This window comes from Eptatretus burgeri, chromosome 7, assembly GCF_056783735.1.
Source record: "Eptatretus burgeri isolate ZD-2024b chromosome 7, Ebu_testis_v1, whole genome shotgun sequence".
NCBI lineage: Eukaryota > Metazoa > Chordata > Myxini > Myxiniformes > Myxinidae > Eptatretus > Eptatretus burgeri.
In genome coordinates this window covers 106,093,155-106,109,256 of record NC_140967.1, presented here as the reverse complement: position 1 = coordinate 106,109,256, position 16,102 = coordinate 106,093,155, and the positions used below count along the sequence as shown (strand labels likewise).

General features: G+C 41.0%; 1 protein-coding gene across 12 annotated transcripts in view; it reads left to right on the top strand.

The window, feature by feature from the left end:
* LPCAT1 (lysophosphatidylcholine acyltransferase 1) overlaps positions 1–16,102 on the top strand; it is a 111,612-nt gene that overhangs the window by 18,306 nt on the left and 77,204 nt on the right. For all 12 annotated transcript variants that reach the window (XR_015060513.1, XM_085890207.1, XM_085890212.1 and 9 more), the window contains exons 2-3: positions 4,176–4,318; positions 12,463–12,677. Coding sequence is in view for 11 of the 12 variants with exons in the window: in XM_085890207.1 (XP_085746333.1) it covers positions 4,176–4,318; positions 12,463–12,677 (358 nt within the window). In the remaining variant the exon portion in view is untranslated. The remainder of the gene's footprint in view (positions 1–4,175; positions 4,319–12,462; positions 12,678–16,102) is intronic.

Here is a 16,102-nt window from a genome sequence, read left to right as displayed (position 1 = left end):
TATATATATATATATATATATATATATATATATATATATATACATACATGTGTCGTCCGTCCGTCCGTTCCTGTCCGCACTCTAACTCCCGAAGTTTTAAACTTTCACGTTTCATATTTGGTACATAGGTATAGACCGTGGAGACGGTGTGTCGCGACATACGTTTGTCATCTAAAGTGGTTGCCATGGCAACCAGGATGCTGTTTTCCATGTCGTAGCACAATTCTGTATATACCTTCTTGTTCGGGCGTATATTGTGCTCACTTGCGCTCTTGTCACTGATTACAATATACATATATTGCTTTTGAAATTATTTGGATCAGACTTCACTGCAATGCTTTATAAAAAAAATATTAATTTTGAGACGAGTCTTTTAAAAACGATAAATGAAAAACAGGAGAGCATTGGGTGGCTTTGACACCAACTCTGGTAAACTTACCCTGTACATTCACAAGCCCCAAATATGTTCTTCCTATCAGTATTCAGAAGCACCTCATCTCGATACACAGTCCATTCACTGGTAGAGATCCATGGGAGTTTGTGCAGCACACGCCCGTCCACTCGGGCCTTGCACCCACCACACATGGTTGGGAATTTGTAATACGAGCAGGTGTCATTCGGCGAGCTGGGAAAGTTCTCCAAGTCTTTTGTTGTGCTGAGGCACAGCCCTTTCTCTCGGGTACTTTTCCAAGTATGTTTGGCTTTCTTTCGAAGCGTTGTGAGCCATTTCCGGGAACACTCCTTATCTCGCACACATGATGTATGTTCAGCTGCCCTGATGAACCCAGTTTCCCTGCTGTTTCTGTGCATGCGCACAAAGCATTCTGGTGCGGATGACGTTTTGAAAGTCTCGTATTGCAAAACATACATGTTTTTTTTTGTTTGTTTGTTTGTTTATGATGTCTCCGCAGCTGAGAACCGGAAACGTTATGTTTTTAGGTTGTCCGTTCGGCTGTCCGTCCGTCCGTCCGTCCGTCCGTCCGTCCATGCGTGTAGCAGATTTTCGTTACCGTGATAGCTTGTGAACCGCTGAAACGATTTTGACCAAACTTGGTACAAGTATGGACTGCAATGCAAACATGAACTGATTAAAGTTTGGGTTCAATAGATTAAAGGTCATGTTCCCTTCGAAGATCATTTTGCAGACCATAACTCGAGTGCGAAGCATCTGATGTTCTCCCTCTTCTACTTGTATCTCTTTTTCTCTCTCGCACTCTCCCTTGTGACCTTTTAATTGAGATCAAAGGTAACGGTGGGTTGACATTTAGCGTGTGCGGAGGCATATCCACGTCAAATTATATTGTCTAGTTGCCATTAAATTCTTTGTTTCGTTGCTTTGTTGTGAACCATGTATGTTTGTGTGGTTATACGATTGGGGGAACTGGCGCATGGACCCCAGTGCTGCTTGTTTCTATCCAACATAATGAGTCAATCATCTCGTGCATTGATTCAATGTGGTTGACTGATAGATATGAAAGCTATTCTTCAATATCAGACTTGTGTAATTTCTATATTTTGAACAGCTGGGAGGGGGTGTTGCATTAAGAGTATCGTGCCACACCCGTCCTTGGATGGTCAATTTTGAATTAATTGTGCCCTCAAATCTCCCTGTTAGTTAATGAGTGAGACGTTGCATCCTTTGTTTCAGGGTGGTGCTCTCGAGAGCCTGTGGTTTCGATTTTAACCACAGTTTTTTTTTTTTTGTGTGTGTAAAACTAATAATTAACCCAAACAAACATCATCCCGTGCACATTTCAGTTGGTTGCATTGTGTTTGACCTCCATAATGGCATCATGACACGTCATCAGATCCACAATATGCTGAATGACATTTGGCACAAAATGATACTAGTTGTGCCTGGATGGAGTTGTGCCATCGGGTTCAGGTTTTCAATTTTTATTAAACAAGGTTAACATGGTCACATGTAAACGATTTTACAGTATGCCATCCTCTTGAGCCAAAACAAGAGTGAAATCTGGATCGGCGGCTCTGCATTAATTATTATTATTATTATTTTTATTATTTTTAACCATAATCTGTCGTTATAGACCTGAATACCTCACAGAGGTCATCTTTGTTTGGACGGGATGTGTTTGTTTACTTATGTACATGATGTATGACGTGCGCGCCGTGTCGCATTCAGGGTCAGAGATTCACTTTTTGTTTGATTTTATTGTGCGTGTTTGTGACTATGGGTTGACTGCCTGAACTCAATTGAGATTGTGGATCTTCTGATGTCGGTAATCGACAGAGACATGACAGAAGTAAATAGACACCATGATTTTAAAAGAAATTCTTTCTTGAACATTTAAAGTACATTTGATCCATTTTAATACACACACTAGTATTTGGTAGATTTGCCATTTACAGATTTCAACGCTTTTACTCTTTCAGACATAGAACTAACGAGTTCTGAAATTTTCTCTTGTGGGATTTCTGCCCGTGATGTTGGTTTCCTGGAATTTTTCTGCACAGCTTGATCCAACACGGCTCAGAGGTGTTCAATGGGATTCATGTCAGGAGACTGACTTGGCCATGGAAGTCGCTTGATCCCATTTCTGTCCTGCCATTCTTTCGTCTTTTTTTTTTTTTTTGCAGTGTGGCATGGAGCTCCATCTTCCATGAACAGTGTTGTTATTAACCATCTGACCAGTGGAGAAGACAGGAAGACGTCCATCCTCAAGGACAGAAATGTGTATCCTAGAGTTGATGTTGCCAACGCACAAGCTCTGACCGACCAGTGCTCCAGATTGCTCCCCACACCATCACTGAAAAACCATCATGTTTGACAGTTGCCTGCAATCGGTTCAAGGAGAACTCTTGACTGGGAAGTCTCCAGACCCATAAGCGTCCACTGACAGATTATTGAGCAAATTGGGACTCACCTGAAAAAGATGACTGTTTAACAAAACTCCAAGGGTCTGGTGGACATCTCGTCAGCTCACTTCTTTCTCCTTTGAATGTTGGCTGGTCTAAGAAGAGGTTTTTTTTCCTAGCTGCTCTCCCATAGTAGCCCAGTTGATGAAGGTACCACATGGCAATTCTTGAGCTAACTTGGACCTCCTCTACAACATCTGCTGCCTTGCAACGGGGAGTTTTCTCAATGGACAGCTTGACAGCTCGAAGACAACTTTCTGAGTGCCATGGTCGACCAGAACGGGTAGCTGTGGGTTCCTTGCCTTCGCTGGTTAATTGCACAATTACCCGATTGACTGTAGAAAGCGGAATGCCAAGGTTCTAAGCTATCTGACACTGGCTGACTCCACCTTCTGATTGGCCAACAATTCGTCCTCTTTGAAAATCGCAAAGTTCGTGTGCTCCCTGGGTTCGAGGCATAGTCAATTGTCGTACAAGACCCAGGAACTCATTTCTGCAAATAAATAGTCGAATATTTGTACAAATCGCTGAGTAAAACTTACTTTATACAGATGAAATGAAGAAATTTAAGGTGTCTACTTCTGTCATGTCTCTGTACTGATGTGGATCCTTGACTGAGGTTGTGGATCCACTGTTTGGAGAGGTTCTGAGCTGTTCGGATCAAGACCTCAAGTAAGAACGGTGTGTGTGTGTGTGTGTGTGTGTGTGTGTGTGTGTGTGTGTGTGTGTGTGTGTGTGTGTGTGTGTGTGTGGGTGTGGGTGTGTGTGTGTGTATTCCACTTTAGTCAGGACACCTGCAGCAAATGCTGTTGGTGCCTTCGGGGTTCCATTCCAGTTTAGAGGTGCTGGAGGCAGACATGTTGTACAAGTTGGATCATTCATGTTTTTACATGTGTAAGGAGTGTGCAAATATATATATATATATACATATATATATATATATATATATATATATATATATATATTATTGTGTGTGTATCACTCAGAATTACACAGTTGAGGAAGCTTACGGATGTAAAGTTTTGACTTTAGGGAGAGAGATAGAGAGAGCAACCTGTTAATGGATATAAGATCTGATTATTGATGGAACAGCTGAAGAGAAGATCTGAGGTTTTTTTCATTTACAGGTGTACAGCAGGTTGAAAAAAATAATATAACATTCCAAGGGAAAAAGTTGTGAATGAAATTGCTTTGTATTGATGGCTTTGCCCTTCAAGTCGAACAATACAACCTTGTGTGTGTGTGTGTGTTTTTTTTTATTTTTATTTTTATTTTTATTTTTATTTTTTTCTCCACAGGTGGCCGTGATGTCTCTAACCTTGTTCCCCATCCGCCTTCTCCTGGCTCTCTTCATGATGCTGTTGGCCTGGCCCTTTGCCTTCCTGCCCTACTTTTGGCGAAATAAAGACAACTCAATGGTGCCATTTCCATGGTGGCTCAAGTAAGGGCTGTTTGTTTGGTGGATTCGTTTTGGTGGATGTCACAAGAAGTAGAATAAAAATTCAAGTCGTATGGTAGAGCTGGTACGACTACTCGTAAAGGGATGACCCAACCTTTCTCTCCCCAAACTTCCACATGTCCTCAATCTTCTGCTTTGTTTCGTCATTGTTGGAAATTTTTGATCAACTCTAAAAGTTATAGAATAACTTACAAAAGTTAACAATGAGATGAACTTTTCCCTTTTCAAGGTGATTCATTTGAGGGAGGATTTTAAGACTCGCTATTTTCACAACAGTGTCTCGTGACCAGAACGGCAAAACTTTTATATTGTTCATGGATTGTTTGTTTTTGTTTGTATTCTCGGATGATTGTGTGAATACGCAAATTAAAACATCCACTGGACTCCAACCTCCTCACTTTTGAAGTGAAATGAAAAAAAAAAACGTTCCATCCTTGTTGGTAAAATGGTCAAACTTTAGCATAAACTCCATTTTTCAGTCTCCAATATAAAATGTAAGTAGTGCCTTCATCTGTGCGCAAGAAGAACATGATATGGATTAATGATTTCTCGAAACTACCACAATATGGATTAACATTGCTCGAAACTACCACGATATGGATTAAGGATTGCTCAAAACTACCACGATATGGATTAAGGATTGCTCGAAACTACCACGATATGGATTAAGGATTGCTCAAAACTACCACGATATGGGTTAAGGATTGCTCGAAACTACCACGATATGGGTTAAGGATTGCTCAAAACTACCACGATATGGATTAAGGATTGCTCAAAACTACCACGATATGGATCAACGATTGCTCAAAACTACCACAATATGGATTAACATTGCTCAAAACTACCACGATATGGATTAAGGATTGCTCAAAACTACCACGATATGGATTAAGGATTGCTCGAAACTACCACGATATGGATTAAGGATTGCTCAAAACTACCCTATATGGGTTAAGGATTGCTCGAAACTACCACGATATGGGTTAAGGATTGCTCAAAACTACCACGATATGGATTAAGGATTGCTCAAAACTACCACGATATGGATTAAGGATTGCTCAAAACTACCACGATATGGATAAACGATTGCTCAAAACTACCACGATATGGATTAACGATTGCTCAAAACTACCACGATATGGGTTAAGGATTGCTCAAAACTACCACGATATGGATTAAGGATTGCTCAAAACTACCACGATATGGGTTAAGGATTGCTCAAAACTACCACGATATGGATTAAGGATTGCTCAAAACTACCACGATATGGGTTAAGGATTGCTCAAAACTACCACAATATGGATATAGGATTGCTCAAAACTACCACGATATGGGTTAAGGATTGCTCAAAACTACCACGATATGGGTTAAGGATTGCTCAAAACTACCACGATATGGGTTAAGGATTGCTCAAAACTACCACGATATGGATCAACGATTGCTCAAAACTACCACAATATGGATTAACATTGCTCAAAACTACCACGATATGGATTAAGGATTGCTCAAAACTACCACGATATGGATTAAGGATTGCTCGAAACTACCACGATATGGATTAAGGATTGCTCAAAACTACCCTATATGGGTTAAGGATTGCTCGAAACTATCACGATATGGGTTAAGGATTGCTCAAAACTACCACGATATGGATTAAGGATTGCTCAAAACTACCACGATATGGATTAAGGATTGCTCAAAACTACCACGATATGGATAAACGATTGCTCAAAACTACCACGATATGGATTAACGATTGCTCAAAACTAGCACGATATGGGTTAAGGATTGCTCAAAACTAGCACGATATGGATTAAGGATTGCTCAAAACTACCACGATATGGTTTAAGGATTGCTCAAAACTACCACAATATGGATATAGGATTGCTCAAAACTACCACGATATGGGTTAAGGATTGCTCAAAACTACCACGATTTGGGTGAAGGATTGCTCAAAACTACCACGATATGGATTAACGATTGCTCAAAACTACCACGATATGGATTAAGGATTGCTCAAAACTACCACGATATGGTTTAAGGATTGCTCAAAACTACCACAATATGGATATAGGATTGCTCAAAACTACCACAATATGGATATAGGATTGCTCAAAACTACCACAATATGGATATAGGATTGCTCAAAACTACCACGATATGGGTTAAGGATTGCTCGAAACTACCACAATATGGATATAGGATTGCTCAAAACTACCACAATATGGATATAGGATTGCTCAAAACTACCACGATTTGGGTGAAGGATTGCTCAAAACTACCACAATATGGATTAAGGATTGCTCAAAACTACCACGATATGGGTTTAGGATTGCTCAAAACTACCACGATATGGGTTAAGGATTGCTCGAAACTACCACAATATGGATATAGGATTGCTTGAAACTACCACAATATGGATATAGGATTGCTCAAAACTACCACGATATGGGTTAAGGATTGCTCGAAACTACCACAATATGGATTAAGGATTGCTCGAAACTACTACAGTATGGATTAAGGATTGATCGAAACTACCACAATATGGATTAAGGATTGCTCGAAACTACCACAATATTGATTAAGATTGCTCAAAACTACCACAATATGGATTAAGGATTGCTCGAAACTCGCACAATATGGGTTAATGATTGCTCGAAACTACCACAATATGGATTAAGATTGCTCAAAGCTACCACAATATGGATTAAGAATTGCTCGAAAATACCACGATATGGGTTAAGGATTGCTCAAAACTACCGCAATATGGGTTAAGGATTGCTCAAAACTACCACGATATGGATTAAGGATTGCTCATGCTCAAAATTACCATGATATGGATTAACGATTGCTCAAAACTACCACGATATGGGTTAAGGATTGCTCAAAACTACCACAATATGGGTTAAGGATTGCTCAAAACTACCACGATATGGGTTAAGGATTGCTCAAAACTACCACGATATGGGTTAAGGATTGCTCAAAATTACCACAATATGGATAAACGATTGCTCAAAATTACCACAATATGGATAAACGATTGCTCAAAACTACCACGATATGGGTTAAGGATTGCTCAAAACTACCACGATATGGATTAAGGATTGCTCAAAACTACCACGATATGGATAAACGATTGCTCAAAACTACCACGATATGGGTTAAGGATTGCTCAAAACTACCACGATATGGGTTAAGGATTGCTCAAAACTACCACGATATGGATTAAGGATTGCTCAAAACTACCACGATATGGATTAACGATTGCTCAAAACTACCACGATATGGGTTAAGGATTGCTCAAAACTACCACGATATGGATTAAGGATTGCTCAAAACTACCATGATATGGGTTAAGGATTGCTCAAAACTACCACAATATGGATATAGGATTGCTCAAAACTACCACAATATGGGTTAAGGATTGCTCAAAATTACCACAATATGGATTAAGGATTGCTCAAAACTACCACAATATGGATAAACGATTGCTCAAAACTACCACGATATGGATTAATGATTGCTCAAAACTACCACGATATGGGTTTAGGATTGCTCGAAACTACCACAATATGGATATAGGATTGCTCGAAACTACCACAATATGGATATATGATTGCTCAAAACTACCACGATATGGGTTAAGGATTGCTCGAAACTACTACGATATGGATGAAGGATTGCTCGAAACTACTACAGTATGGATTAAGGATTGCTCGAAACTACCACAATATGGATTAAGGATTGCTCGAAACTAGCACAATATGGGTTAAGGATTGCTCGAAACTACCACAATATGGATTAAGATTGCTCAAAGCTACCACAATATGGATTAAGGATTGCTCAAAACTACCACGATATGGGTTAAGGATTGCTCAAAACTACCACGATATGGATTAAGGATTGCTCAAAACTGCCACAATATGGATTAAGGATTGCTCAAAACTACCACGATATGGGTTAAGGATTGCTCAAAACTACCACGATATGGGTTAAGGATTGCTCAAAACTACCACGATATGGGTTAAGGATTCCTCAAAATTACCACAATATGGATAAACGATTGCTCAAAACTACCACAATATGGATATAGGATTGCTCAAAACTACCACGATATGGGTTAAGGATTGCTCAAAACTACCACGATATGGATTAAGGATTGCTCAAAACTACCACGATATGGATTAAGGATTGCTCAAAACTACCACGATATGGATTAACGATTGCTCAAAACTACCACAATATGGGTTAAGGATTGCTCAAAACTACCACGATATGGATTAAGGATTGCTCAAAACTACCACGATATGGATTAACGATTGCTCAAAACTACCACGATATGGGTTAAGGATTGCTCAAAACGACCACGATATGGATTAAGGATTGCTCAAAACTACCACGATATGGATTAAGGATTGCTCAAAACTACCACGATATGGGTTAAGGATTGCTCAAAACTACCACGATATGGGTTAAGGATTGCTCAAAACTACCACGATATGGATTAAGGATTGCTCAAAACTACCACGATATGGGTTAAGGATTGCTCAAAACTACCACGATATGGGTTAAGGATTGCTCAAAACTACCACGATATGGATAAACGATTGCTCAAAACTACCACGATATGGGTTAAGGATTGCTCAAAACTACCACGATATGGGTTAAGGATTGCTCAAAACTACCACGATATGGATTAAGGATTGCTCAAAACTACCACGATATGGGTTAAGGATTGCTCAAAACTACCACGATATGGGTTAAGGATTGCTCAAAACTACCACGATATGGGTTAAGGATTGCTCAAAACTACCACGATATGGGTTAAGGATTGCTCAAAACTACCACAATATGGATATAGGATTGCTCAAAACTACCACGATATGGGTTAAGGATTGCTCAGAACTACCACAATATGGATTAAGGATTGCTCAAAACTACCACAATATGGATAAACGATTGCTCAAAACTACCACGATATGGATTAATGATTGCTCAAAACTACCACGATATGGGTTAAGGATTGCTCAAAACTACCACGATATGGGTTAAGGATTGCTCAAAACTACCACGATATGGGTTAAGGATTGCTCAAAACTACCACGATATGGGTTAAGGATTGCTCAAAACTACCACGATATGGGTTAAGGATTGCTCAAAACTACCACAATATGGATAAACGATTGCTCAAAACTACCACGATATGGATTAAGGATTGCTCAAAACTACCACGATATGGATAAACGATTGCTCAAAACTACCACGATATGGGTTAAGGATTGCTCAAAACTACCACGATATGGGTTAAGGATTGCTCAAAACTACCAGTATATGGATTAAGGATTGCTCAAAACTACCACGATATGGATAAACGATTGCTCAAAACTACCACGATATGGGTTAAGGATTGCTCAAAACTACCACGATATGGGTTAAGGATTGCTCAAAACTACCACGATATGGGTTAAGGATTGCTCAAAACTACCACGATATGGGTTAAGGATTGCTCAAAACTACCACGATATGGGTTAAGGATTGCTCAAAACTACCACGATATGGGTTAAGGATTGCTCAAAACTACCACGATATGGGTTAAGGATTGCTCAAAACTACCACGATATGGATATAGGATTGCTCAAAACTACCACGATATGGGTTAAGGATTGCTCAAAACTACCACGATATGGGTTAAGGATTGCTCAAAACTACCACGATATGGATTAAGGATTGCTCAAAACTACCACGATATGGGTTAAGGATTGCTCAAAACTACCACGATATGGGTTAAGGATTGCTCAAAACTACCACGATATGGGTTAAGGATTGCTCAAAACTACCACGATATGGGTTAAGGATTGCTCAAAACTACCACGATATGGGTTAAGGATTGCTCAAAACTCCCACAATATGGGTTAAGGATTGCTCAAAACTACCACGATATGGGTTAAGGATTGCTCAAAACTCCCACAATATGGGTTAAGGATTGCTCAAAACTACCACGATATGGATATAGGATTGCTCAAAACTACCACGATATGGGTTTAGGCTTGCTCAAAACTACCACGATATGGATTAAGGATTGCTCAAAACTGCCACAATATGGATTAAGGATTGCTCAAAACTGCCACGATATGGGTTAAGGATTGCTCAAAACTACCACGATATGGGTTAAGGATTGCTCAAAACTACCACGATATGGGTTAAGGATTGCTCAAAACTACCACGATATGGGTTAAGGATTGCTCAAAACTACCGCAATATGGGTTAAGGATTGCTCAAAACTACCACGATATGGGTTAAGGATTGCTCAAAACTCCCACAATATGGGTTAAGGATTGCTCAAAACTACCACGATATGGATATAGGATTGCTCAAAACTACCACGATATGGATTAAGGATTGCTCAAAACTACCACGATATGGGTTAAGGATTGCTCAAAACTACCACGATATGGGTTAAGGATTGCTCAAAACTACCACGATATGGATTAAGGATTGCTCAAAACTACCACGATATGGGTTAAGGATTGCTCAAAACTACCACGATATGGGTTAAGGATTGCTCAAAACTACCACGATATGGGTTAAGGATTGCTCAAAACTACCACGATATGGGTTAAGGATTGCTCAAAACTCCCACAATATGGGTTAAGGATTGCTCAAAACTACCACGATATGGGTTAAGGATTGCTCAAAACTCCCACAATATGGGTTAAGGATTGCTCAAAACTACCACGATATGGATTAAGGATTGCTCAAAACTACCACGATATGGATAAACGATTGCTCAAAACTACCACGATATGGATTAACGATTGCTCAAAACTACCACGATATGGGTTTAGGCTTGCTCAAAACTACCACGATATGGATTAAGGATTGCTCAAAACTGCCACAATATGGATTAAGGATTGCTCAAAACTGCCACGATATGGGTTAAGGATTGCTCAAAACTACCACGATATGGGTTAAGGATTGCTCAAAACTACCACGATATGGGTTAAGGATTGCTCAAAACTACCACGATATGGATATAGGATTGCTCAAAACTACCACGATATGGGTTAAGGATTGCTCAAAACTACCACGATATGGATTAAGGATTGCTCAAAACTACCACGATATGGGTTAAGGATTGCTCAAAACTCCCACAATATGGGTTAAGGATTGCTCAAAACTACCACGATATGGGTTAAGGATTGCTCCACACTGCCTTGTTTGGCTGCTCATTCCATGTTCTGAAAAAAGTGTTTGTTTTTATCGCCTTCGTCAGTGTTTGTTACCTTTCCACTGTTGATAAAAGTTTGTTACCTTTCCACTGTTGATAAAAGTTCGTTACCTTTCCACTGTTGATAAAAGTTCGTTACCTTTCCACTGTTGATAAAAGTTTGTTACCTTTCCACTGTTGATAAAAGTTTGTTACCTTTCCACTGTTGATAAAAGTTCGTTACCTTTCCACTGTTGATAAAAGTTCGTTACCTTTCCACTGTTGATAAAAGTTCGTTACCTTTCCACTGTTGATAAAAGTTCGTTACCTTTCCACTGTTGATAAAAGTTCGTTACCTTTCCACTGTTGATAAAAGTTTGTTACCTTTCCACTGTTGATAAAAGTTCGTTGCCTTTCCACTGTTGATAAAAGTTTGTTACCTTTCCACTGTTGATAAAAGTTCGTTACCTTTCCACTGTTGATAAAAGTTCGTTACCTTTCCACTATTGATAAAAGTTCGTTACCTTTCCACTATTGATAAAAGTTCGTTACCTTTCCACTATTGATAAAAGTTCGTTACCTTTCCACTATTGATAAAAGTTCGTTACCTTTCCACTGTTGATAAAAGTGTTTTGGTGAAGCCTCTGTGGCCAAACTTCAGTTATTTTGTTGTTTTCTCTCTTGCTTGATGTATTTAGTTTATTTGTTATTGTTTATTCAAATGCTGATATTTCCCCAATGCTTTATAATCGTCATCTTGTTGGAGTGGATCAAGTCCTAACTGCATCTTTCAGAACTTATTCAAACTAAATATTATCAAAGTTTTGTGTGTTTTTCACCTGCCATACATTCTGACGTGCTCCTGGTGACTTCTCTTCCCACCTACTCCATCACCCCTCTCCCCCTCTCCCCCCAACAGGCTTCTCGACGTCCCTTTGAAAATCATCATGCGGTGCCTGTGGTTTGTTGCCGGCTTTCACTGGATCTGCGTTAAGGGTTCACCGGCTCCCCCGCAGCGCGCGCCCATTCACACGATCGCTCCTCACTCTACCTACTTCGACGCCATTCCGGTCACCATGACAATGGCCTCCATCGTGGCCAAGAGTGAGAGCCAACACATCCCATTGTGGGGAAGTGAGTAAAGAATATTTTGCACATTTTGAGGAAGAAATGCTTTCCCAACATGAATGATGTAGTTTGGTGGAGTTTGATTTTGAATTTGCGTCGAACCCGGTAGGGAGGTTGCTTTTCGATCCAAGAAGAAAGTGCATGGCGCTCGAGAGCGAGTCGCTCGCCAGTCGGTAATCTTCTGATATTTTTGTCTCGTGCAGTCCCATCTTTGATTCGCATTGAAATCTTCATGTGCATCCGAGTGGATCATGTGACGTGTCGTCATTTGGTACTTTCCGCGCTCACACCCTGACATTCGGTGTTCTCTTGGGTCTCCATTATGGTTCTTATTTTGCTGTTTCAAAGAGAATGGAGTTTGGAGGGAAATCGTATTTTGATTAATAATAAAGGAGCCAGTTGAACGTCTTCTTTCATATGCAGCACATGGCTACTGGTGGAGACATTGCTTGACAGCGTGGCTGTGCTGCTGATGTAGTACCTCCTGTAGGTTACGGCAGGAACTTTTCAAATTTGTTTGTGACGCCGCTGATAACTCGCCCAATCGTTGTCAAAATATATCGTGGGATCTTCAACGTCCATCAAATAATGCCAGCAGATGGGACACCCGGGTTAAGGATGGCGTCCATCCGAAGGACGGCACACTGTGTGATGCAGCATTGTGTTCGACTTTCGGCTGCTCCCGTTAGGGGTCGCCACAGCGGATCATCCGTTATGATCCGCATACTGATTTGGCACAGGTTTTCCGCCGGATGCCCTTCCTGACGCAACCCTGGTCGCCTCTTACGACACAGGGATTTGGATTGGGTTTCGCCATGATTCCGGGCTGCCCTACACCCTCTCACAGCGCGGCCCAGTGTAGAGCTCCCGTCCTCAAGCGATCCTCCAACCCAAGCCTCCGAGTAGCCAGATTACAGGCGCACGCCACTACGCCCGGTTTTGTGATGCAGCATCAGACCTGCGAATCCGCAATTTGACATTTTGTATTTGAGTTACGAATGGAACCCAGACTGTTGACCAGTCAGAGGTAAGTTCTCTACATCTACATCATCCTGTCATTACAGTCTGTTGATGAATGCAGCATTTCATACCCATTGTCGAAAAGGAAATTCTACTGTGTGGTGGCAACATATTGGTGCGTTCAAGGCTTATCGCCATTCATCATTGTCAGCCTGCCTGGTCTTGGCTTAATGGTTAGAGTGGTGGATATGGGATCCGAGGATCCTGAGTTCAAATCCCACTTTACTGTTGAATTAATACCAGGTGGGGTTGACTCTGCCTATATCATCCTTCCGAGGTGGGCATAATGTTTGCCAGCTTGCTGGTATCCTTTGTCGGAGTGGCGACCCGTCCAGGATTGTGCCCAATAGCCAAGGAGACTGCTTAGGCAGCACCAACACTCTGCACAGAGTATGGTCCAATGGATGGATGGATGGATCATTGTCAGCACCCTCGTCCGATAGCATCGTCATTGTGACTATGAGGAAACGAATATGCGTGTACAGGGATGTCAGCATGGTAAATAGCGAGTAGCAAGAATCCACAACAGCAGGAACTCTGATGGGGATCATGTTGAACACACAACACGAAAGATGACGGCACATGGACACGGTACACGGTATTTAATCCTTGGGTAACGTGAGCAACACGCCATCAGGTTTCAGGGTGTTTAGCCCCCGATCGATTGACTGACAGGGTCGTGTTTTGGCAAAATGCTGTCGGCGTGCTCTCCGAGTTTCTTGTCGGCCTGTCCAGTGGAAGCAGCATGATTCTTTTGTTTTGCCTCGTGCATAAAACTATATCTGTAAATATTAAGGTATAAGCAGATTTGTAAAACGAACTTTCAGCGAAGCATTCTTGGAATGAGTTCCTCTCCAGGGAAATGTTCAAAACAAAGTGCTTGTATTGCATTTGTTTCCCTTTGACATGGTGGCCACAGCCCATCACATTTAAACCTTCGTGGATTTTTTACAACTTGACCCTTCGGGCTGGGTTCGAAGAAATTGTGAAGGGCGTCGTCCCTCCACACATCGACATATTAAGCTTTGATGGTGGAATGATTGCCGTACACATTTCTAGACCCTTGTACGAAGCTAAAAGCGGGGTTAAGCAATTGGTTCACTTTGTCTGTCTGTCTGTCTTTCCGTCTACAAACGTCAGTTTGTGATCGACGAACAACTTTATCTCAGTTGAATGTTTTATTTTGAACACAAATCGGAAAACAAACCTGCAGTTTGAGCATTACTTTGGCTCTGAATTTGGCAAATTGTGGGGAATCTTATCCTGAGCACGCGAGCACAGATGATTGTAAGGTTAAAAAAAAAAATTGTCTGGCAACGAAACAAAATTGAAAATCATTCCAAACAGGAAACTTACTGTTATTAAAGACGTCATAAAGGACACAAACAACCAGCACGAATAACTAACGTAACGTGTTAAATAAGGTTGTGTAAGAGATGCTGCGTCAACGGCGGTAAACTTCCGGATTTTTTTTTTTCTTCAACCTTTGTATTTTATTTCATTTGAATTATATTCTTGAACAATGTGGAACACAAATCACCTTTTTGTCATTACTTGGACAAAATATTGCGTCATTGTATGGCTTGTCATCCAATCAAATTTGCCTCTCGCTCTCTCTCAGCGTTGGTGGAATGTCGGGATTCAGACAAAATGGCAGCTCAAAGGAAATATAGATCGTGCTCGGATATGCAAAGCAAGAGTTAAAAAAAAAAGATCCTTCCCGTGTCCTTTTTCTCATGATTGTGTTGGGGTAACGAGGAGATTGGGACCATACTCTGCATAGAGCGTTGGTGCTGCCTAAGCAGTTTCCTTGGCTATTGGGCACAATTTTTGATGGGTCGCCACTCCGACACCGGATACCAGCAAGCTGGCACTCATTTTGCCGACGTCGGAAGGATGACCGGCCGAGTTAACCCCACCTGGTATTAACTCGACAGCTGAGCGGGATTTGAACTCAGGGTCCTAGGATCCAAAGCCTGCCACCCGAACCACGAAGCCAACACCAGGCATATTGGGTTAAGGTGTTCTATGAACTCTCATTAAACCTTGCTTCTCACCTTTGTTTTGTTGAAACCTTTTCATTTGCTTTTTTTTTTTCCTTCTCCCAGAGATTTTGAAAGTCCACCCCAGCTTTGGGCGGATCAAAAATATTTTGCGTCGGTCCGCTTGAGCGTTCCCATTTGATCCGACGGCTTGTGATGCTCAGGTCTCAGGTTCAAGTTCCGTATCCCAAATGTAATTGACCACACGAACGTCCTCCTAATTGTTGTACAAGTACATCGACCTCTCCTTTTGTGTTGTCCTGCATGTGATACATGTACAAGCTCCTCGGTGACTCTTCGATCGGTGCGAAAAACAAAACTTTCTTTTTCCTTGCAAGATGGAGACCTCACTAACTCGTCCTTCTTGGG